General features: G+C 43.6%; 5 protein-coding genes across 9 annotated transcripts in view; all 5 read left to right on the forward strand.

The window, feature by feature from the left end:
• znf385a (zinc finger protein 385A) overlaps positions 1-711 on the forward strand; it is a 61,121-nt gene extending 60,410 nt beyond the window's left edge. Inside the window, 1 exon segment of the mRNA XM_084680219.1 lies at positions 445-711. Within this exon segment, the coding sequence (XP_084536345.1) occupies positions 445-711 (267 nt within the window).
• Positions 712-5,990: 5,279 nt separating this feature from the next.
• On the forward strand, positions 5,991-11,902 carry ppardb (peroxisome proliferator-activated receptor delta b). 4 transcript variants are annotated; one of them, XM_084680215.1, is made up of 8 exons: positions 5,991-6,218; positions 7,691-8,104; positions 8,193-8,344; positions 8,447-8,585; positions 8,774-8,976; positions 9,224-9,430; positions 9,554-9,797; positions 10,025-11,902. In XM_084680215.1, the coding sequence occupies exons 2-8, from the start codon at positions 7,750-7,752 to the stop codon at positions 10,270-10,272; spliced, it is 1,548 nt and encodes a 515-aa protein (XP_084536341.1). In that variant the 5' UTR covers positions 5,991-6,218; positions 7,691-7,749; the 3' UTR covers positions 10,273-11,902. The 4 variants fall into 4 exon arrangements, with proteins under 4 accessions (XP_084536341.1, XP_084536344.1, XP_084536342.1 ...); XM_084680216.1 differs by lacking the exon at positions 5,991-6,218 and adding an exon at positions 6,505-7,369; XM_084680217.1 differs by lacking the exon at positions 5,991-6,218 and adding an exon at positions 6,505-6,895.
• A 111-nt stretch (positions 11,903-12,013) lies between these two features.
• On the forward strand, positions 12,014-15,576 carry mkrn4 (makorin, ring finger protein, 4). Of its 2 annotated transcripts, none has more exons than XM_084680221.1 (8): positions 12,014-12,171; positions 13,167-13,295; positions 13,410-13,684; positions 13,766-13,887; positions 13,994-14,238; positions 14,338-14,445; positions 14,551-14,674; positions 14,764-15,576. In XM_084680221.1, the coding sequence occupies exons 1-8, from the start codon at positions 12,119-12,121 to the stop codon at positions 14,914-14,916; spliced, it is 1,209 nt and encodes a 402-aa protein (XP_084536347.1). In that variant the 5' UTR covers positions 12,014-12,118; the 3' UTR covers positions 14,917-15,576. The 2 variants fall into 2 exon arrangements, with proteins under 2 accessions (XP_084536347.1, XP_084536346.1); XM_084680220.1 differs by lacking the exon at positions 12,014-12,171 and adding an exon at positions 12,446-12,634.
• An 891-nt stretch (positions 15,577-16,467) lies between these two features.
• fance (FA complementation group E) lies at positions 16,468-19,298 on the forward strand. Its single transcript, XM_084680363.1, has 10 exons — positions 16,468-16,832; positions 16,955-17,546; positions 17,632-17,676; positions 17,758-17,814; positions 17,914-18,057; positions 18,144-18,267; positions 18,404-18,479; positions 18,618-18,684; positions 18,929-19,054; positions 19,156-19,298. The coding sequence occupies exons 1-10, from the start codon at positions 16,546-16,548 to the stop codon at positions 19,258-19,260; spliced, it is 1,623 nt and encodes a 540-aa protein (XP_084536489.1). The 5' UTR covers positions 16,468-16,545; the 3' UTR covers positions 19,261-19,298.
• A 1,131-nt stretch (positions 19,299-20,429) lies between these two features.
• On the forward strand, positions 20,430-23,534 carry irag3a (inositol 1,4,5-triphosphate receptor associated 3a). Its single transcript, XM_084680223.1, has 12 exons — positions 20,430-20,529; positions 20,689-20,761; positions 20,992-21,019; positions 21,138-21,278; positions 21,511-21,642; positions 21,784-21,934; positions 22,023-22,075; positions 22,219-22,263; positions 22,378-22,544; positions 22,735-22,893; positions 23,058-23,168; positions 23,316-23,534. The coding sequence occupies exons 1-12, from the start codon at positions 20,430-20,432 to the stop codon at positions 23,461-23,463; spliced, it is 1,308 nt and encodes a 435-aa protein (XP_084536349.1). The 3' UTR covers positions 23,464-23,534.
• The last annotated feature ends 126 nt before the right edge of the window (positions 23,535-23,660 follow it).

Consider the following 23,660-nt stretch of genomic DNA (forward strand, 5'->3'; position numbering starts at 1 on the left):
CACACCCCCCTCCTCCTCCTCCTCCCAATAACTCCACAACTGCCTCCCCCTCTACTCTACCAGACCTAGTTTAGCTTGGTTAAATACATAATCAGAGGATGGTTCAACTAGGCTGTTTGTAAAGCCCTACATCAATGGGCTGGGTTTTCCTGGGCTGGTTGTAGACCATGGCAGCCCTGGAGTAATGGCTTTGATCAAGGACTGTACTGTCGAAGTTGTTAGAGTTGTCTTTCTTGAATTTGTGTGGCATGATCTAAAATTTCAACACTGGTCATCGCTGCATCTATAAATATGGCATGATTTGTCTTTAAAGCCTCTGTTAAAGAGATCAAAAGCAGGCCGAGATGAAATAGTTCAGCTATATTTGTTTTCCCCTACATCTGTTAACCTTCTGTCACTCATCGTTTGATCCCTCTCTCTCTCTTTCTCTCTCCCTCCCTCCAGTCCACTCTCTCTTTCTCCAAGGATCTCACCAAAGCTTTGGGCGCAGGCCTCCTGCCCAGCCCCTTGGCTGTTGCCGCCGCGATGGCCGCCGCCGCCTCCTCCAACCAGCTGGCTCTCCGTGCAGCTGGCTCCGCCCACCACCACCACCACCACCACCACCCACACCACCACCTACTGCAGGGCCCGCCTCTCAGCCACGCCATCCTGAGACCCGCACCGGGGCCTATCCGCACCACACACGGCCCGATCCTTTTCTCCCCTTACTGAGCCCCCCACCCAACCCCCCTCACCCCCCACGCCCCCAACCCCCCCCCCCCCCCCCCAAACTCCCTCACCTGCCCGTCAACTCGGCCAGTCAGGAGCGGTCACTCCAGAAAAGCACACTGTGAAGATGAGGAACGTGAACAACAGCAGCTGATAGGGTACAGAGCGTGGGTAGACTTAAACCATTTCAAAACGAGAGGGGAGACAAACGAGAGGGGAGACAAAGCAACCTGAAGACAAACTCATGTCCCTCTGTCCCCTCACCCGTTACCTGAGGTTTGTGAGCGACTGCCAGCTAGACAGAGGGCGGGAGAGAGGGTAAACATGCCTCGGACTACTCTCCTCCATCTCCAGGTCCGGCCTCCGTCCTGCCCTTCTGTTCTCACTGTCACGGTCACGGTCATTTACGTGTCGTAGCTTCACAGCAAAGTCGTAAAACTGATATCTGTCTTCTAAGACACCTCACTGTAATAGCATTCATCTGACCACAGTAAGTTAGGCTCCCTGTGTTTCTCACTGGGTCTGTACGTTCTGTATGTTCTGGAACTGGCATTTCCCCTCGTACGGTGTGGCTATGTTGGGGGCACTGTCACATTTGGAGAGGAGATGGGGTTGGGGTGCACACGGATGGAATGAAGGGGATTCTGACATTCCCTGAAAGGTTTAGGGTTAGGCAGCATGGGTCAAAACCACAAATCTACCCAAGGCTCCGCGGAGACACACACACACATAACGGCCCCCAAAACAAATTTGTGTTAAAAAATAGACTGTGATAACAAAGATGTCCAGCGGGGGAGGAATATGTTTCTTGACATCTGCCAGAGGACGAGGAAGAGAGGGAGTTGGAGCAGGACACACATGGGCCATACACACCCTCAACTACTGGAACCTTAGTATTTGGCTTTTTCTTATCTATTTTTGGATGATGATTTCACACCCAATGTTTGTTTTTTTTTCAAAGGAACAATCCTTGTGTCCATGTTAAACATGGGCTTTGCTGATTTAAAAGCTTATTGGACAGCACCAGTCTATTGGTGGGTCTTTTTTATTTGTAATTATGTTTTTTTTTTTTATCAATCCACTGTTTCTATTCATGGTTAAAATAAGAACACATATGCAAACAGAAATGCACACACACACACACCAACACACACTCGGTGTGTTTACAGATCTCATGGAGTTATCAGTGGTGTGACCTTGAAGCGGGTGACATGATTAGCGGTCAAACCACTCTGCCATGGCTGGGCCGTTGTTTAGCTATGAGAGCGCAGGCGACCCAACTATGCAGAACGGCCACCGTCGACGTGGCACACCACTCAAACTTTGCCACCAGTCGTTGCGTTCAAAGTAAATGTATTTGAACTTAACCTTACTTGCCACTGACCTTTCAAAGCGCAACCAATGAAAAAACAACTGTAGGCTATGTGACGTAATGAGAAGCGATCGCACTCAAACGCATTTCACCCGAAGCCGCGGTGCAACGTTCTTCAAAAGCTCCAGTAGTGTCCTTGCTAAAACACGTGGTCAATGGTTACCTTTCGCACTTAAAGATAACGTATGTGCAGCGCTCCGCGTCTGCACCAAGAGTCTGCTCTACGCTTCTCATCATGTGCCACCTTATGGCGTCTCTCCCTCTCTGTGAGGAAATTGGTCGACCAGTGCAACCAACCCACCCCCTCCCCTGCTGCCCCAACTGCTCCGTCTGCTCCCCTCTCCCCCTCTCCCATCTCTTCATCCCTACAAGGGGGCCTACACACTGACCAACAGTGACAGGAGCTGTCTGAGTCCCTGGGTAAGAGAAGGACAGAATGAAAGGCTGATCAACATGACTGAATCGGAGTGACGAGCAGCAAGTTAACTCAAGGACAGGGTCGGGGAAGCCTAACCCCTTCTTTATATGGACTTCCTGTCTTAAATCGAAAGCCATGCAATGCATAATTGCTTGTTTTCTTTTAACGGTGATTTTTTGTAGGTTTTGGTTGGTTGGAGTATTTTAAATAGTCCATTATTCAAAGGACCTACTGTTGTGCAAATCATGAAATACATATATATATATATATATATATATATATATATATATATATATAATTTTTGGGGGGATGGAACTCTTGTTGCTTGTGAAAGAGGAGTTTAGAAGGGAGTCTGGGGGACTGGTAGCAGGGACTCAATCCCATCCAGCCTGACTAACCTGCCCCGCCCACGAGACGACACAGAGATGGCCAACATGACGTCCTGCTGAACCCTGAAGTACCACTCTGTGTTCTAACTGAGATTTACACTGTGCCCCCCCCCCCCTTCCCACCACACACACACACACAAACACACATTTCAAAGTTATGAACTCCAATGTCTTACCTTTGTCGTGTTGTTGCATTGCGATGGGCCATCGGGAAACATTGATTAGCTCTGCGAGCAAGCGAGTGGACATGTTGGGTTGGGTTCATCTGTAAACAGGGATGACTGTTAACGAAGATGATCATTGTTCTTCCACAGAAAAGGCTTGTCCTCAAAAAAAGGGTTAGAGGCCTCTATTCAAATCCACCCCAGGGACTGACCATCACCTTCACATGGTTGGAAGTAGGAAGTGACAGGTATAAGCAGTAGGACAACAGCTCCCTCTTAACCAAGGCCACCTGGCTCCTACTGAAGAGCACTGTCTGGGGGTGGATATGTGATAGAGATTAAACAGATGGGATGAGAAAGCATAAACTAGCTGGGTTTAGGGACCGGCCCTTCATATTAAAGGGCCCTATCATTCTGGACATCTCTTTTTGGGGAACAGGGTACACATCAGGTGTCAACGGGGTTAAAAAAAAAAACTAGATTATCTGACAGCAATGTGTTAGTTTTAGTTTTAGACCTTTTGTGTTTGTTGCATTGTCGTTGTTTTTCTTGTTCATTTATATATTTTTTGTGTCTGTGAGAGATACAGTCAAGTAAAATTCTAACAGAGAAAAAAAAAATCTATGCCATTACTTTAAGGCTGCCTTAGAGTCAGCCTCCACCATTGTGCTTTTTTGGTTGACTTTATCATCTTGGTGGAGATCCTTTTGTGAGTGAAGTACTATGCTGGGGTCAGTGCTCCTGGTCCTGTTGCTGTGTGTGTCATGATGTATTCTACTCTCCCCACTCCTCACCAACCAGGCCCTGGCAGAGACAAACCTGAAGTGGCCTATCACAGTAGAGGAGACAAACTCACACTGGTTCATTTGATTGGATGATTTCTTTATCAACCTGGTAAAATAAAAAAAACAAGTCTCACTGTTACCTTCATACTGTAGCAAAATCACAGATGTGTTCATATTGTAGTCATCCCCCATGATACATCCCCATTATTAAACTTTTGAAAATAAATGTTAGATTCCTATTTTCTGGGCAGGTATTTCATGTTAGCTTTCATGTGTCCAGGCTACAAGCCTTAGCCTTATTTCATCCTTTTCGGGAGCAAAGACAATTGGAGATGCTTTGGAGAACCTTGTCTTGCCAATAAAGCTATTTTTTGAATTTCATTGTCAGAGGGACAAAGAGTTTGTATGGCGAATCGTAGCAATACCCGACTCATACTGGCTACTTGTTTAATTGCAATAAGAAAATCTACCAATAAACACGTATGTGAGTAAAATATTATAAATGTAATTTAAATGAAAAATAAACTTTATGGAAAAAACTGTTGGTATCAAGAGAAACCGTAGTGGAAAAAAAGAAAATCTATGTCAATAAATGAATAAATGAAATGAAATCCTGTGTGTTAACTTATCTGGATTGAAGAACCTTGATCTTTCACATCTGGATTGCAGTCTATGGATCATTGTTTTAAAGTGCACATGTGCTGTGTGACTGGATGGAAATACCACCATCTGTGTGTGAAGGAGATGTGAGAGTGGGTCGTCATGAATGTGTAACTGTAAATCTGCCATGTAAGTGGAAACTAATTCTATCAAATCGAAATAAACTGGATTCTGCTATACGGGCGATTTGCCGTTGTGATAAGAACTATACTAGGCACAGTAGTTAACAATGATCTGAGACCCAGGCCCACATAAATATACTGGGGGATATAGAGCCATCTGCTGTTTGATGAAGTCTGTGTAATAATAAGTCATTGTGTTACTTTTATTAGTTTTGATCACACTGGGCTAGTTTTAGTTGGGCATTCTCTGCCAAAAGGATTGTTGCTGTGTTAACTTTCCCCTTTCACCATTATTATTCAGACAAACATGTTTGGTATCACTGAAGTTTTACAATGTAGGTAAAAGTTCTGATAAACAAAAATACATAGAACGTTTCTCCCTACCCTCAACTGAGATATCCAAACAACCAAAACAACAAAATAGGTAAGTTGTAGAATTCATGAAGTCAATTTACTGTTTATTGAAAGAATCAATAGTAGACTCTTTCAGCTTTTAAGATAACTACAGACATTTTTTACATAAAAAAAACTGATAAGATAATGACTATGATCAATCAATTTCCCAGCTCATAAAGTAGCTTCCATTTTATTTAGTTACTCACACAACATTGACATATTTACAATAAAGCTGTATTATACAGGAGAGACAGGCAGCCCTCTAGGGGTCACGAGCCAGGAAGTGGTCCTGAGAGTCACAGGCAAACAAGTGATGATGTCACCCTCCATGGGTCCACTTAACTCTGAGCTCTACCCCCCAAAAAATAATAAATAAAATAAACCCTCTGAGCTCTACCCTTAGACGTAGGCCTGGGATTGCTGACTAAAATAATCAGACACATTCACCATCCAGTTAGATGACAAGGAGTTATAAACCTTGGGTTAGGGTTAGTCATGCAAGATGCACCAAAGGCAGAAAAGGCACAAAGCAGAACACAACACAAGTCCCTTTAGTGTGACTGAACTGGTCTAGCTGTGATATAGACAGTTTGTGTGTGTGATAGACAGAAGCAAACGTATAAGTCAGTGTTGGAGACAGGTGTGTGTGAGGGAGAGAGGGAGAGAGCGAGAGTATCCTGTAAAACGAAGATATGATTAAAAAAGATATATGAATACCTATTCATCAAAGCTGCCGCGCTTTCTCATTCCTGGAGAAGAAACAATAGAGGTGGTTGAAACACACAGACACATTATTCGTGTGTACGTGTCAGGGATGGATTGTAAAGGACGTTGAAGGGATAGGTGCAGGAGTGTGGATTCCGAGTAGGATAATGTAGGTGGGCAGTGATTGAACATACACCCGGCACAGTAGGTGGCGGTGTGTGCACCTTTAAGTTGGATACGATTTGTCAACCAAATCTAATGAAGAAGAAGCTAGCAGCTAACTAGTAGGGTTGGACTATGAAATCTGTTGACACACTTAACTAGGTGGCGAACTTGCTTGCAAAACATAGACGCGCTCTTTTAGGAACTTTGATTGTATCTGGCTAATCGGGCTAGCTAGCTACCTAAACTTTGCAACCCTTAGCTGCTACAAGTAAATACATACTAAAGTTATTCGCGAACTAGCATTAAACCGAGCAGAGCTTATGGACACGACGAGGTAACTTCGCTCGGCTAATTCCCCTAGGCACTGGCTAACGTTAGCTTGTACAATTACTATTGGAATTTAGCTCTTCGATCTTAGATATATAGACTAGCTATCTAAATCCTTGGCAATAGTTTGATTAAGACGTCGCGATTGTATACTTCTCCTAAGTCGATGTACATTGCTAGTTAGCTATTTGCTATAGATATTTAGTTGTGTGTGCAACCACACAAGTTGCTACAACAGTGATTTCTCTTAAACGTGTTTTTTTTTTTTTTTTGGGGGGGGGGGGGGGGGTGGTGAACAGCAATGCACTGGTTGTAGTAGCCATCGTTTCTCTTAAGATTTTTTTAATGAAGGAATGTTTGCAATAATACCATATGTGGTAATGCTAGCAGTGCATTTGCTTGTATATTCAGACTTGTTTTCGTCAATATTAATTTTTTAATATGCAGCTGCATTATTATTAGAATGTTCCCACGTTCTGTTTCAGAAATAATACCTTTCAGAATGACAAATCTCAGTCTGAAAAGGTCTGATTGGCAAGTTAATAACTGGGTGACAAGGAACAGTCTTGGTCACCTGTGCTAGTTGTTTTGCTCAGGTAATCATGCTGTGTAGGTTCAGCAGATTTTCCTTACTAGGAGTCGAGGCAAATTCAGATAACATTTGGCGACTTGTGACCTCTAATGGTAAGAATATATAGCCTCAATGACCTAGTGGTTTATTGTTCAAGGATTAAATTATACTAGATTCTCTTCACAGAACAAGGACAGCAAATGTCATTGACTTTGCACTGTGAGTGTGCCAGTCAAGGGCATGGCTTAATGCCAAATCTTCTCAGAATATGTGGTCCTAAATCCACAGATTATCAGGGATTTTATGATCTTTTGCATTCCCACCATTTATACCCAATATGGGCTCTTTGCATATCCAGTATCATGAACTGTATTTGACATTTGAATACCAACGTTTTTTTCTCTCCCCACACTCAAAGGAAGAGGCATGTTTTGACAAGTTCAACTCACTGGCTACTCACTCTTCTGTGAGACCAGTCCTTGATTGTTCTAATAGCAGTGCACTCTGTAGCTCTGTTTTGCTAATCCCTCAACAAAGAACTGGGGCGGGAGCACAAGCAGTTTTCCTCTTTACCTGATTTCCTTCTGGTCCGTATGTTCCACTTGTGTACAATGTCATGGGGAGAAACACAAAGGTCACTCATCCCAATCTTAGCAACTATATAGGTCACATCTGTAGGATTTATAAATCACTATTTAAGCAAGCTGAAACATTGGACTAAAGAGACATTCCACAAGCTCAGCTATAAAAGAACGACAACAGATCTCATTTAGTTGCCACCTTCCTGGTTTAGATGTTTGTTTTTGTGACTTGTATTGTTGTGACTCGTGAGATGCATTCTGTTCTCAGGACAGTATGTGTCTGTTGACCACTGTTTGGAATTCTTATCATTCTGTTTACTTTCAAAGGGGGGCTATGTCAGTATCATGACAGAAGGGGAGGAGCTCTAGCAGGCTGACCAACAGCCATGGATGGGTTTCAGCAGCCTGGCCCGGAGACCAACGAGGGGGTCAATGGAGCTTCTATTCCAGGGGTCCAGGGCACACTGCCATTGTGTGGCCCACATCCTCCCCAGGCTGATGTCAAATGGTCAACACAGGGAGTGGAGGTGGTGGGACCGGGCCCCGGTGGGGCGACAGATCGCCTGGAACCTGGGGATGAGAAGGCGTGTGGAGAGGACAAACGGACGGAGGGCTCTCCGGCCTCCAGGAGCTTGGATGGGAGCGTGCCGAACGGCGACAGGGCGGAAGAGGCGAGGCCGGAGAAGGACGGGAGCAGCTGCAGCGCGCAAGGCAGTCCTGCAGCTCCCCACAGCTACACGGGTAAGAGGAAGGCCCCGCGCCCTATGCATCTTTACCGTCGGCAGAGTTGCTCACGGTTTCGAAACCTCCCACTCCTGTGTGTCTGCAGACCTGTCTCACACCTCGTCTCCCTCGCTGTCGGAGCAGCTGCGACTGGGGCAGGGAGACGCCACCGGGGCTGGGATCAATGTGGAGTGTAAGATCTGCGGCGACAAGGCCTCGGGGTTCCATTATGGCGTGCATGCTTGTGAGGGCTGCAAGGTGAGCGCTTGGAATAAATCCTTTTCAGTAGTTCCGAGAGACTTTGATCCAATTGTGCCCCGTGCGTCAGTACATGTTCTGCGTTGTGGCGTGTGCACGTAGGGGTTTTTCAGACGCACCATTCGAATGAAGCTCCAGTACGAGCGCTGTGAGCGCACCTGCAAGATTCTGAAGAAGAATCGCAACAAGTGCCAATTCTGCCGCTTCCAGAAGTGCCTGTCTTTGGGCATGTCGCACGATGGTGAGGGGGGCGGCCTTAAACAGACGTAATTTTCAGTAATGAACCACCCGTTTCTGTTGTCATGTAAATCGTCCGTCCGTTCCATTTTCGTTGTGACAAAGCCTGTTTGCGTCTTCGTATTACCACAAAGATTTGATTATCGAAGCCCGTCCCTCACCTGTTGATGCCATATTGCCCCGTGTTCCCAGCGATCAGATATGGCCGTATGCCCGAGGCAGAGAAGAAGAAGCTGGTTGCTGGCCTGTTAGCCGAGGAGCTGGACCACCACAAGCCCGGTGGGTCTGACCTGAAGACACTCGCCAAACAGGTCTACACCGCCTACCTGAAGAACCTCAACATGACTAAGAAGAAGGCTCGCAGCATCCTGACGGGCAAGACCAGCTCTTCCTCTGTATGTCAACCCCTTCCCCTACTCGACACGGTCATGTGCTAAAAAGACATCCACATTTGACTTAAATATTCAGTTCATATTAAACATCATGGTTTTGGTGGTCATCTCATATTGCATCACCCCTATCTGTCATTAGTATTCCATGAGATGCTGTATATGAGAAGTTGTAATACTTACTATGTAGATTGTCTGGACTGTTATATCGGGCAGCCGGCTGCTGGTTAACACTTTCTTCTCCTGCCTTCAGCCGTTTGTGATCCATGATGTGGACACCCTGTGGAAGGCTGAGAGTGGGCTGGTGTGGAACCAGTTAGTTCAGGGTGCCCCTCTCACCAAAGAGATTGGGGTCCACGTGTTCTACCGATGCCAGTGCACCACAGTGGAGACGGTACGAGAGCTCACCGAGTTTGCCAAGAGCATCCCTGGCTTTGTGGACCTCTTCCTCAACGACCAGGTCAAGTGGTATTTCTACCTGAACACAGGATTTCTGTCATTTCACCCAGTTAAGCAATTGTACTTGATGGTTAGTTGCAACATTTCGCCCTGGTTACATCAGCATGATGTTTGCTTGATTTAGGTGACTCTACTAAAGTACGGCGTACATGAGGCAATTTTTGCCATGCTTCCCTCCTTAATGAACAAAGATGGACTGCTGGTGGCCAATGGCAAGGGCTTTGTGACCCGGGAGTTCCTCCGGAGTTTAAGAAAACCTTTCAGCGAGATTATGGAGCCTAAGTTTGAGTTTGCAGTGAAGTTTAACGCTCTGGAGCTGGACGACAGCGATCTGGCTCTCTTTGTGGCAGCCATCATTCTGTGTGGAGGTGAGTCCATTCAAGACCTTTTACTGAAATGTGAATGAACCATAGCTCTAAGGTGTTATTAGAAATCTCCCCAAATCAATATGTGCTTTTCCAAAAGCTTGATATCATAATAAAAAATTAAAAAAAACACTTCCATTCTGTTCACCTAGTATAGGGCACTCATCTGTCAGATAGTTTGGTCTTTGTGTTGGGAAGTTCACACACACCTTTCCTCTCCCACCATCCAGACCGACCAGGGCTGATCAATGTGAAGCAGGTGGAGCAGAGCCAGGACAGCATCCTCCAGGCCCTGGACCGACACCTGCACACAAACCACTCAGACTCCCTCTACCTCTTCCCCAAGCTGCTGCAGAAGATGGCCGACCTGAGGCAGCTCGTCACCGAAAATGTCCTCCTCGTCCAGAAGATCAAAAAGACAGAATCAGAGACCTCTCTGCACCCGCTACTGCAGGAGATCTATAAAGACATGTATTAAGTCTTCCTCCTGGAACAGATGTTTGTTCATACAACACATTCTGGTAGCGATATTGTTGCAGACTGAAACTGTATATCCATGGACATTGTTCTGACATGCAATATTTATGCTGGGGCATGTATTTTTAAGCAGTGTTTGCCATGTGTAGAAATCACAGTGCCACTGAGCCAGGAAGTTGGGATACTGTAGTCCACTGTAATCCAACATTTCAAACTCACATGCTCCACACTCCTGGAAATTGGGAGACCCTTACCTCTGTTGTGAGCACAGTGTAGCAATCACATGGCTTCACCAGCTGTTTGTGCCCTGCCCACATAGGCATGATGTTGCATAAATGCACAACGGCACTAGGTACAGTAGTTGTGCTTTAACACAATGCATTTCTGGGACCAGCATAGCAAATTGGTAGTCTTAAACGCATCTACCAGTATTGCCAAATCGTGTCACACAAATTATTTTTCCCCTTAGTAGGGCTGTAGAACTGACATGAGTGTTGAGGGATTGAGTTGAGGAAGCCTGTTACAGGTGACAAACATACATTGTAAAGATGCAAAAGAAAAGATATGTACACAAATCAGTAGAAAAGAGCTGTTGGTTGGTATAGTCCTGCACAAACACTGACTATTCTGTTTTATTGATTTTGTTTTCTGTAAAAAGTGGATTTCACTTTCTCCTAAGCTGTTTTTGAAGCAATAAGAATAACTTGACTGTTTACATTTCATCCACACAGGATCACTATCGTTGTTCTAGGACAACATTGAACACTAATAGGAGGCCAACCCATGTATATTTCTTAATACTGATATAGTTTGTGCAATACCTACCATAACTGTCAATGTCAAAAACTGTTACTTTGACCCAAATGAGCAAATACGGTACATGTGGTTAAATGCAGTTGTCTGTGAAATGTGTGAAATGCACATTTGTTTTTATTAATATGTTACATTTGGACATGTTTAGACACCATGAATTTCAACATACTTTTGTTTTGGTTTTATTCATGTTATGTTGGATAACCAGCAACAGAGGCCAGTAACCTCATTTTAACTGAAGTGTAAATACTAATACACTTGTATGGATGCATTTCTTACCATGCTATGAGAATGCACTGCATCACAATGTAAGAAACTGAAAGGTGAATCTTGTCTTTGTAACATCACTGTCTACTGTTCAGCGTCAACTCAGGACTTAAATATGTATATAGAGCAAAAGCCCTGATCTTTATAAAAATGTTATTAGTACTTGTACTAGTACTTGTGTGCAATATTCTTTCTGTCAAAATATGCGTTGCCTTTCAGGGTTGTAGGATCCTCAGGATGGTGACTGGGGAGGCATTGAAGTACTGCGTCCATTTCAATATAATGTGTATTGTCCATGAGGCAAAAGGACTAAAGGCAAAACTAAACCATGTACTAATTACTGCCTTATATAATGTCTATTCAGAGTTAGAGCCATTCTTTTTATAAACATTATTAGTACTTCTGTGCAATGTTTCCTCTGTCAAAATATGCGTTGCCTTTCAGGGTTGTAGGATCCTCGGGATGGTGACTGGGGGGGCATTGAAGTACTGTATCAGTTTCAAGATAATGTGTATTATCCATGAGATAAAAGGACTTAAGACAAAACTAAACCATGTACTAATAACTGCATTACATTATGGGTTATTATTAATGCCTATTCATAGGAATAAGGAACATGCCATGTATCATATAGGAGCAGCATCCTTTCACATGTAATCTTTGGCCATCTATTGGTTAATTTTACTAATTGGCGATCAGGCAACGCCTACATCCTATTTAGCGAGGCTGTTGAACTCTCCTTTTGAAGTATTGCCACGGAAAGCAGGATGGACACAGGTGTGCACCAACATCTCGCTGTTCGCAGTGGTGCCATTTGTCGGTAAGCATCGAAGGAGTGGCTTTTGTCAGATACATTTTCGTCTGTGCCTCACCGTAGGAATAAAACGTCTTAAAACACAATGCTAAAAAACATCAGAAATAAGTTTTTGTACACGTTCATTAGTCTTGGCATAGAGCTGCTTACTAAATTTGCAATGCGTCGTACAGTTTCAAGTTCAGTTTTGTGGAAACATTTTGTAGGCCTTCTTCGTATATTTAAGTTGTTTTTAAAGCATTCCTCCCAGCTTTCACCTGCTTACCAGTGGCCCGAGCACGAGCGGTGCTGGTTTGATTTACTTGGGCGTGACGTAGAAACATTAACTGTTTGTGTGCCGTTTGGTCACCGGTTGGCTATTTTTCTAGAGCTACAGTATTTGACAATTGGATGATTAAAACATGGAGCAGTTTGTTTATTCCTGTAGAAACCCTTACAAGGATTCATATGTTAGTAGAGGTATTTGCAGGTATGTCTTGGAAATCCAGTTGGATGGCTGAGCTAGCTAGTCAACAGTTACTAACTTAGCCTAAGAAACATGAAGTCTTAGGCATGCTCATTTGTTGACAAAAACTTTGTTCTCACTTCCTAAATGTTACCATACGCTTATCTTTGTTTGTATACAAGGGTATGGTTCAACCAGACTAGGATATTAAAGTTTACGTTAGAAGAATTATGCTTGGAACCCTTGCTACTCGTTCATCTTTTGTTGCTACCAACATATAAAAGTTTTGGAATTCGTTGCTATGTGCAAATGGCTAGCGGTAGCTAAGCTACTGTAATATTGTCTGATGGCTGGCAGTAGCTTCAAAACTTCCTGCAACTGTTTTTTGTTAGGGATTTAAAAACGTTTTAGCATCGGGTCTTGATATAAAACGCTAGGCTAACAAGTAATAGAAGCCGTATTTTCCCATCCAGAATATAACCCTATGCATTTAGACATTATTTCAAATCACACATACATTTTCCATTGACCCCTTGCATGTTCCCTTTTCGCACAGGCAGTTCCTAAATGGTTCCTGTACATTTGGTTCAAGGTGTCGCTATCTACATCAGTGGCCTGCTTTTCCCTCAGACCAAATATGCAGGTACTTCCAAAAAGGTGGATGCTGGTATGGGGAACGCTGCAGGTAAAGCTAGCAAATGTGTAGGCTAATGAGTATCCCAATATATTGCATTAGCCTCACTTGCACTTTGGATCTACTGTTTACGTGAATCCTATGCTCTCTTGACATATGCTGCAGATATCTGCATGTCCTTCAGCCCAATGTTGAGGCAGTCAGGGCTGAAAGAAGGGGTTCAGTGCCAGCAGTCCATAGCAATCACTGGGTCAGCTATTCCCTGCCTGACCGCAGGGGATCTGAGCCCTCCCTACCCCCAGGAGCCCAGGAGTTTACAAGCCAGGGTCATAGGGGTTCGGATGCTACGCACACTCATGTTGCTAACCTACAGCAGAGCTTTGGACACCTGACCACAAACATTGTGGAAGAGGACAGGGCTTCTTCACCTCTGAAACAGGGTATGGTGTGTGTCTCCGTGCATGCGTGTCGCAGGAGAAGAGCGTATATCGTTCTTGAAACATTTTGTCTTATACCGTCAGAGGTAGAATCAGATGTCACTCGTGAATCGGATCAACCGACGCCCCAGACTTCAGCTCCAACGATTCCTTCCGCGTCCCTGTCAGCTTCAGCTGTCAACACAGCACTGGAAAGCAAACAACTGGTCTGTGAATTTGTTTAATCTAACATGAGCTCAGCCCATGAAACGCCATAGTACTATCACAGTCGAGGAATGTAGTCTTTTTAAATCTTTTTGTGCATCCTTCCAGAGTGAGACTTCATCTCAGGAGGTGGTGGAGCAGGCGGGAGCAGCAGCCCCCGCAGAACAGGGCCAAACGGAAGCGTTCAACCAGAGCAAAGACGTGACCTGTGGTATCTGCATGGACAAGGTGTATGAGAAGACCGAAGTCGAAGAGAGGCGGTTTGGCATACTGCCCAACTGCTGTCACTCATTCTGCTTGGGATGCATCGTTACTTGGAGGAAGACCAAAAACTTCCAGGAGGAAGTGATTAAGTGAGTGTTTGGTCTTGTTTATCTGATGGTTGTGTTTGTGCTAGAAATATTGTTGTCTCCTTTTTGGTGATGTCATTTGTATTTATTTGACCTCCCAAGGGGGTGCCCTCAGTGCAGAGTGAAGTCAGCTTTTTATGTTCCTTGTAAGTACTGGGTGGAAGGGCAGCCAAAGGAAACCGTTATTGCATCTTTCAAAGAGAAATGCAGGTAAGTGTTGCTGGCTGATAGGGCTCGGGTAGGGTGAGATGTATCAATCATGTTCCACTTTGACTGTGTCCTTATCTGGCTCACCTTTTTGTTTCAATGGACCAGTAAAAGAAGATGCAGTTTTTTCATGCGTCAAGGATCTTGTCCATTCAAGCGAGAGTGTCTCTATAGCCATGAGCTGCCTCATGGGTATTGTCCACCTGCTCCACCTCGCCGCCGTCGCCGTTCGGTGAGATCTCATCATATACACACCCTGGAAAAATGCATGCCTGCAAAAGTCTTTAGTTTGGCTCACTTCCCCTGTTTCTCTCTACATAGCATCATGCAGTGAGTCTGGATGATTTGGACAGCCTGCAGTTGCTCGATTACGTAATTGCAATGACTCTTCTTGATGACTTGCTAGATGTCGACGACGATGACTACGACGATCTTCCTAACTATGACGACTGGGTACAACCTTTTTTAGCATAACCCAACTAGTATACTAAGGGTCGACTATGGACTTAACAAACGTTAAGTGCCATCGTCCCTTTAACTGCCTCTTATGGACACTTAAGCGTTTGCTCTCATGCTGATGAGTGCTTGTCTAGCTCTGCCAGATCTGTACGTTGTGTTGTGTAGGCGTTTGCAAACTCAGACATCTGACTTGCTGTTTAATAGTTTGCAAGGGTTTGTTGGAGATGCATTTCTCTATTGTTTGACAAAGGCCTTCTATTAAGCTGGAGGATGCTTTGTAATGAACTGCATAACTTTTCCCTGTTGCAGTGCTTGGTCTTGTTAAACTTGTCATTAGTGCCAATGACTGGTCCCCGTTTGCACCTTTTTGAGATTTTAGAGTATATTGTATGTATGTGTAGGTGTGCCAAGAGTGGATGTAGCCAGTGTCTTAACATTTTTGAAATGCTTATCATATTTGAAATGCTTGACCTTATTGTCGATGGGCATGACTCTAGATCCAGTTTTGTTATGCTGAATGAAGACTTGCACCAGATTTTACCTTTTGTTTTTTTAACTTGTTTGTATTTACCTTCAGGGGAAAAAAGAGAATAAAACAGTATTGCAGTATGTTATAATACATCGTTGTTGAAGTTTCTACCATACAGACAGTTAATAAATTGTTATAAAATGTAATGTTTCTGATTTATTTTATTGCAGTTGTTGTACATTTTATATAGGTTTGACTTTTAGACCAGTATTTGGTCATTTGGAATCAATTCACTCTGAATAGCCATTTAGTGTGTGTGCCTGATTGATTTGATTACATGGCATGATGATGTTAAAAATACAGCCCATATAGTCAAGCTTGTCGTTTGCCTTTTTCACACAATACATGCTGCTTTCTTCACAGGGAGGGAGAAGCATATGCAACTTGTTTATGTATTGTCATCCAAATCAGCATCAACGTTGCAAAAACATCTAATGTATCAGGACATTTAATCTTTTACTGAAGGATATTAAACTAACATATCGATGGGATAATGCTCCGGTTGCGTCTACTCTACCAGAAAGTGAATGAAGATACTTTGTGGGCATGGTGGTAAAATCTCAAGTCGGCTGGTTTGCACTCTGTGGTTGGGGGAGACCATGTGACTCCTTGGGAAGACAAATAATATGCTAACGTTTGTTTGTCTACATGGACATCTGTGTAAAACCGAAATTATACAGTACTAAATGTAACAAGTCTTTAAGACCATCCAGGCCACATGGTGTGAAGGGGCTATAGTGTGTTCACTGTTCCAACAGGGGTGAATGATTTCCAAAGTGTGCGGCCAGGGAGTCAGTGTTGCATGTCTTATGTAGCCCTATAGGCTATAGGGCTAAATGCAGGCTCGTTATTTTGAGCTGGCTGAGCTTGGGGTGTGGGTCTGCTCGCTGTATGTAGATTCTGCTGGAGTGAGACGACAGCTTGCTCAGCTGGTCATCCAATGCACATCCACGGGCCTGTACTCTAGGTAGAGGCTGGAGTGCAGTGTTGCTATTCTGCCTGCGGAGGGCAGCAATACTCAAATTGGCGTTTGGTCTCCCACAAAATGCACGAGAAGAAGTCTTGTTATCTTGAGGATAGTAATTGAGTGACCTGTGGAGAGAGTGTTCCTGATAATGACGGCTAGTGCTAAACGTGAAATGAAAGAGAAAAATGACTATCGGGAATGTTTGAGCGAAAAGTTGTTTTCCAAGAGGGCTACCAACTCAAATACTTTGTTGCAACGATTTGACGGAAGATCGATGTTACTGCTGCGTGCACTTCTATCAGGAGATGCTAGCAGAGCTATGTGGGTCTACCGGCGACAGCGACGTCTTGACCCCGACCTTACCCTGCACACTTTTCTTGAGACCCTTTGCCAGGAGGAAATCTGTCTTGACAAGGATTCTCTACCTTTGACAGCGTGAGTTATACACTGATGCTGATATATCTACCTTACGTCCAATATGTGAGCGTCTTCGCTTGATGGGTTTGTCCTCATTTTAAAGTTTGTGCTTTGTTCTTTTCCTTTGCTTTCCTCCACAGCAAACCACTGGTGTGCCTGTTCCCAGAGGCATTCCAACACACCCTGTTATCGTTCATCCATATTATCTACGCAACGCTGCCTGGGACCATAATACTACGGCTTATAGACTGCCTTATGCAGCAGCCCTCTCCAAACCCCTGGACCACATCCCTGGCAGGACAGCTGAAGAGAGACCTAGGAGACCCAGAAGAGGGGTCCCTCCTTACTCCACAATGTGCAGAGAGGCTAAGAAAGCTGAGTGAGCATTTAGGTGGTGGTTTAGGGAATCCAACAGGCTGGACTTTACACTTTAGCAGTCTAGCAAAGTCCCAGACGTCCTCAGAAGGACCGGAGCTACTAGATAGGATGTCTCAAAGAAAGAGGAAAAGCAGCGTGGATGTGGCCCCAGACTCTGAGGGAGAAGCCCAGCAGCGGAAGAGGCTGAAGAGAGAACTGTGTTCTGTTGAAGCCCCTTGCAGCAGTAACAATGCCACGGTACAGACAGATGGATCACCAGGCAGAGATGATGCTATCGCAGTAGAGGTCAATGTGGATTCTGAACTGAAGGTTGTGGAAGACTATTCAGTTGACTTCTTGCCTGACCACATAAAGGTAAGACAACTAAAAGGGGCCCAGGGGCCTAAATATGTTTCAAGTGAGGAACGAGATTAAGACTAATTGCAACTGTTATCCATAGGGTTCTATCTCTCAAATCAAGGAATTACTCGAAAACAAGATGGAGGTGAGTCACCAGGCCCTTTTCCATGCCATTGCTACTTTTGCTAAGTGCTTATATATTTAACAAGTTATTATTTTTGGACAGTGGGACCAGAGCTCTGTAGATGTCCTCAAGGTGCTGAATGAATGGGACCCAGGCCAGGTTTGATCCTTCCGTCCAGTGCATGGCTCAACATTCTTATCCTTTTAAGCATTCACCTTCACAAAGTGTTTTTACTTGATCAATCTGCTCTCTCTGTAGATGGAGGTGTTGTGTGGAATGTTGAGATTGTCTGAGTTACCAGAGCAAACCCTGCTCCCGCTCTGTAGCGCTCTGCTGACACTCTCCCCTGACCTCAGCTACAGCTCAGCAGTCACCCTCATCCGGCACCTTCTACTGACGAAGGTCATTGATCTCAGTCTAATCCTGAAATGTTTGGCTGTAGTCCTGTTGTTCTGTGTACTTGAATACATTTTCTTGGGTCCTTGCAGGTCATCTCACTCTCAGAACCTGCCTCCAGGTGTCTAGTTAGTGCAGTGAAGTGTCTCTGCAGTCGCTACCCGCGGCCGACCTGCCACGCCCTGATTGGACCTGTCCTTCAGCAGGGGCAGACTGGTATGCTGGTTATCGGTTGCCTTGGTTAATAATACTTTTGCCATGGGCAAATATGGAAAAAAAATCACACAAAAAAAATCATTGATTTCTGCAGTAGTAAATACTCGTGATCAATCTTGCTTTTCTGTGACTTCAGGCAGTGCACAGGCGGTGCTATTTAACAGACTCATTGAAGACTGCTTTGAGCCTCCTTACAGATTGCTTCTGTTTGAGTAAGAAAACGTCAAGCTCAACTGTCCCATCTGCTCAATATATGGCATTGAATGACATCAGATTGTTTCTGTGCTGCAAAGTTTAACAATGGCGGGCAGCTTCACGGTGTTCTAAAGCCTCATTGTGCCTGTCTTCAGGATGACACTCAAAGTGGTGTGGAGCGAGGAACTTCTCACAGTCATCCACGGTTTGCTGGACTCAAAGGTCAAATGTTTAATTATTATTTTAATAATTTCCATTTCATTTGAATAAAGTGGAGGTGTAGTAAAACATTTATCATAACAGTAATCTTTAATTGAAAAATACACCTCCTGAAAATGTCTCATATTTTGCAACACTACTTGTACACTGATTTTTCAACACAGCAAGGTGGGAATGTCATCCTGTAAGTTGTAGGTTCAGTCATTTTGTGCATTAACTTATTTTGTCTTTTTACTGCTACATTCAGCTCGGGCTAAATGAAGAACTATTCTCTCAATTCACTGAGCAGCTTAACAGCCAGGCCCATCTTTTTACCAAGTCCATGAAATTTGCCAAGATGATGTTGACTGTATTCACCAAATATAACAATCATGTAAGGACTGGAATTATGTCTAGTTTGTAAAGTATTGCAATATATCCAGTTATTTAACAGTTTCTTTTTGATGAACTAACAATCCAGTTTATTCTGTTTAGGTAACCTTAGCACACAAACAGTCTCTATCCTGCTGCTTGTCCTCAAGTGAGACCTTCTTGAAGAAGTCCCTCCAGGCTGCCTTGAAAAGGATCAGTCCCACATGAAATATGATGCTTTGTAATAAACAGATGCAAAATAATGACCAGTGTATAACGTTGGTTTGAAGTTGGATATTCAGAGACCTACGTCACCTCTACTCCATGTTCACCTGAGGTTTAGAATCAGAATGCAACGATCTTTACAACTGACTGCCCAGTCAACGCATACAATTAGGAAGCGTTGAACTACAGATTACAAATGTCAAGTCAATAGCTTTTCATGCACATGAACTATCAACATAAATCTGAATGTCAAAGACAAAATATTCAAGATGCATACTTGTCCCCTAGCCATTGGTTTAATCACCACAGTATTTGTAAACTATTTCAATAGCTCCTGGACAAAATTACTTCTAACCTCTAACATTTGTTATAAATAATGGACAAAGGTAACAGAGGCTTTGGCTACATTTAAAAATAAAATTAGAGTTTATTATAAATGTTGCAAGATTGATCATTTAATACACCGCTTCCACCATGTGACTGAAATTCAAATTATTATTAAAAATGGTTTTCTTCTGAAAAGTCGTTAGATCTTGTGGTTAGAATTTTTATTAGATCTAACTAATACAAATCCCTCAATATTTACCTTCAAACTTTGAAAAAATGTGTTGTTAAAATGTCAGAGATTTTTCCCTGCTACTGGAAGACTAAACAAACATGCCGCCATAAGGATCAATAATCTACTTAGTTTTCTTATATTTTGTACACAATGTAGTGCACATCAAAACAAAGTTTGTGCTTGAAAAGAAAGTCTTAATGGCCAGGTGGGCTTCTTTCTCTTCACCTGATAATTCTCTTGTACAGCCCAGTTTCATCACATAACAAGATACCCTCAGACCCCTAAGCTGTGAGTGTGCAAGTGATAGCAAACTGAGCTACTTTAAGTAGATGTCCTAGTCCTGTTGGCCTGACTGGATTTCTTAATGGGATTATCTAAGACTGGAGAGACACAGAACAAGAAAACACCTCCTTCGGACTGACGGTAAGAAGTTACACCTCACTGCTTTCTTGGTAGAAATTCTGAATTAATTTCAGCTGATGAAAAGGTCAAAGTGAAGTTACTGTGGTTGAGTTCTCTTTGTCAAGAGGCTGGGAGATTGTTCTGCTGGTTCTATGAGCAAACAGGTAAGTTAATGACTGCTCTTAAACATGGTCTCTTCAGCAATGTCAACATGAGCTTTAGTTCTAACCTGTTCCACCAGCTTGCTGAGGGAACATCAGATTCAAGTGGCGATCAGACCAAGATGCCAGGCAGTGAGGACAGTGATGAAGGTACCAAGAAAATTTGAACAATTTCTTCGATACAGTAGTTGTACCGAAGATATAAATATTGTGGATTTAAAGCTAGTTACTGTAAACTTGAACCACTTGATTTCACTGTGTTGGATATATAGAGTAATATGATGTGCAATTGTCAATCTTGTTTGCTAGAGTCCAGTCAAGAGGAACAGCCTGTGATACCATGGAATGAGTTGTCTATCTTAGAGCGTGTGGGCCTTGATGGGTACAAGTTTGTTTTTTAAATATCAGTTAAAAAGAAATTGCAATAGTTACGTGTGACTACATGAATAACTATTCATACTACAGTAAAATACAAGTAAAAACTTGTTTGTCCTCATTTTGCTTTGGCAGTCATGGCAAGTTACACACACAGAACACATATACATCACTGAATATCTTCAGTGACGTCAAGATTAAAAATGACTAACAAAGAACTCTTTCACTCCATCACAGCATTGAGATGAGTGAGGATGAGGTGGAGGTGAGGCCCACCACCTTTCAATAATTTATTTTAGACATCTCGCTTTGGGGATATAGTTCCTAAATACTGTCACCTTTTCCTATTCTTTGCCTTTATCGTCAACACTGCTCCCCTACAGACAGCCTTCTCCCAGATAGCTCTGGCCTTCAGCAGTGACCAGTACACCCTGAAACAGAGGCTGCAGGCAGAAGAGCATGCACGCAACCTGGCTGAGGAGAACATCCAGTTGGAGCTGACCAGGGGGCGAGAGACCTTGGAGGTACCCTCACCCTCACCCTAGAGACCCAGTCAGAAGGGGAGTTGTCGTGGGCCAGATGCAACATCTTCTCTCCAGCTTGATGAGGGGGGAAGTGTTGTCAAACTGCTCTATGCCATCAAATCATCATCTGGAGTTTCCAGAACTGGAAATTTGTGAAGATCTAGCAATGATTGTTAGCATTCTCAGACTCCATCTTGTTTTTGTCCTGTGTGTGTGTGTGTGTTTACATCAGACACTGAAAGCTCTCTGTCTGGATATGAAGCGCAGTACCATCCTTCAGAGACTGGAGTTGTGTCTGGACATCCTCGGAGGGACCGTGGAGCGGATCTCCAACACGGCTGAGGTTCTAGGAGCAGTGCACAAGGTAGAATTTTCCACTCAGCCCGAAAAACAATTAGACCATTGGCCCTGTATTATGTACCTCTTATGTCAACCCAGTATGTGTCTGCATGTGGAAAAGAATTGTGAGGTAGACAGACGTTGTTTGTGGAACCCCGTGTGGTAGGAAGCCCGAGTGAGCCGAGCGGTAGAGCTCATGGTGGCTCATGTGGAGAACCTCAGAAGGCGTCACGACAGAGACATGGCTGAGCTGGAGGAGACTAAGAAGCTTATACACAAGAACCCCCGTCGACACTTCAGTGAAGCCAGGAGTATAGGTACTTCCTGCAAGGTTTACGTGACTGCTGACATGCTATGGTTTGGTGTTGACAGCGTGCTAATGCCTCATGTGATTGGTTGGTTTAGTGGCGGATGGGGGCGAGTTGAAACAGAAGGCTCATAAAAAGAATTCTCAGCAGGTAAGGATTTGACTGCTTTTACACATACCACACCTCAATATGATACTTATGTGTCATTCAAGTCCTCCTGAATGTCAACTGAATATCCTGTTCATGTTTGAGTTTTTTTCTGTTTAATTTCTTCTTTCTGTGCTCTCTTTTAGAGCAACAGCCGTCGCCGGGTCAGTGTGTCCGTTCTGTCCAAGCAGGTCCAGATCTGATGAAAAGATGAATTCTCTTCTCTCCAAAGTCATACAGTCATATCACATACAGTGAGTTCATATTCTATACTTTTATAACACACTTATATTGTTCTTACACAGGAGAAGAAAAAACGAGATAAGGAACTGAGGAAACAGTCCATGGAGGATAGTTCTAGCAGGAAGATATCACTCTCAGCCCAGTCAGAACCACAGAATCAAAGCTCAGATTCCAGCAGTGTGGCCGTGGTGAAGACAGAAGATGGGGACATTCCTCAGCTGGAAGATGGGTAACATTGAAAGGCAGCCATTATGTGTTCAGACAAACCTATCAGTGATCATTCAATAAGTGACCTATGTTTTCCCACAAATATTAACAAATATTATTGCCAGGCATTAAATACATACATCAATCAACTCTTACAAAATCTTTGCAGAAAACAAACATTGAATGTTGTTGAAAAATGTCTCTGACTGCAGACCACCAACAGCAGAGTCCCAGATCAATCCAAGAGCACCAGATGATGCCACTAATGTGGAGGATGTTTGTCCTTCACCAGCGGACCTCCTCATCCCTAACTCATGCAACCTGACTGAAGAACCAAATGCAGTGGTCCCCAAAAACAAACAGAACAACTGGTACATTATGGAATGACTGATGTTTTGAATGTGTAATATGAAAAGGCATGTGTGGTATACTTACACAGTACATACAGATAGTTTTAATTGGCTCTTGTTTGTTCTCTTGGGCACTGTTGGACTACTTTGGATCTTGGGCTAATGTACATAATGTTGTTTTTCAGCTCACCACTAAATTCTCTGCGACACAGACGCAGAGGCAAACCAATGCTGGAGAGGACAAGATGGGACAAGGACAAGAAGGGCGTAGAGTACAGACAGTTAACCTCAGAACAGTAAGCAACTTATTAGGGCTGCTATTAGTTGTAAACAGCAAAGAGTAGCAGCATGGAGACAACCTTAGGTAACAGCATTTAGGTTGTTAACTGTGTGATATAGTGACATTCTCAAATCCTTACTCTGTTGTCCCTTCCTCTATTCAGGTGTGGTCCTATGTGCAGACATCGCCCCCTGGCTCACTGGCTGTATAGCTGTCGTTGGCTGCTTCTCTGTGTATACCTGTGTGTGTTTTGCTGTGTGATAACATTGACTTTCTTTTTATGGAATCTGCATGGTCCCACACTTTGGTAACCAACATGAAGGAGTAGAGCTTTATTTCTTGCTTGCAAGATGCATCTGGATTGGACAGCTTTGTCCAGTAAAAGGCTTGTGAACTGTATGGAATTATTTTGAGGTTGTCTCGACAATGAAGGGCGTACTGTAAATAAAAAACATGAACAATGTTATTGTTGTTTTATATAAGATAAATCTTGGAGTGAAAATGGCAA

Source organism: Hypomesus nipponensis, chromosome 18 (assembly GCF_054491055.1).
Source record: "Hypomesus nipponensis isolate SF chromosome 18, ASM5449105v1, whole genome shotgun sequence".
Taxonomy (NCBI): domain Eukaryota; kingdom Metazoa; phylum Chordata; class Actinopteri; order Osmeriformes; family Osmeridae; genus Hypomesus; species Hypomesus nipponensis.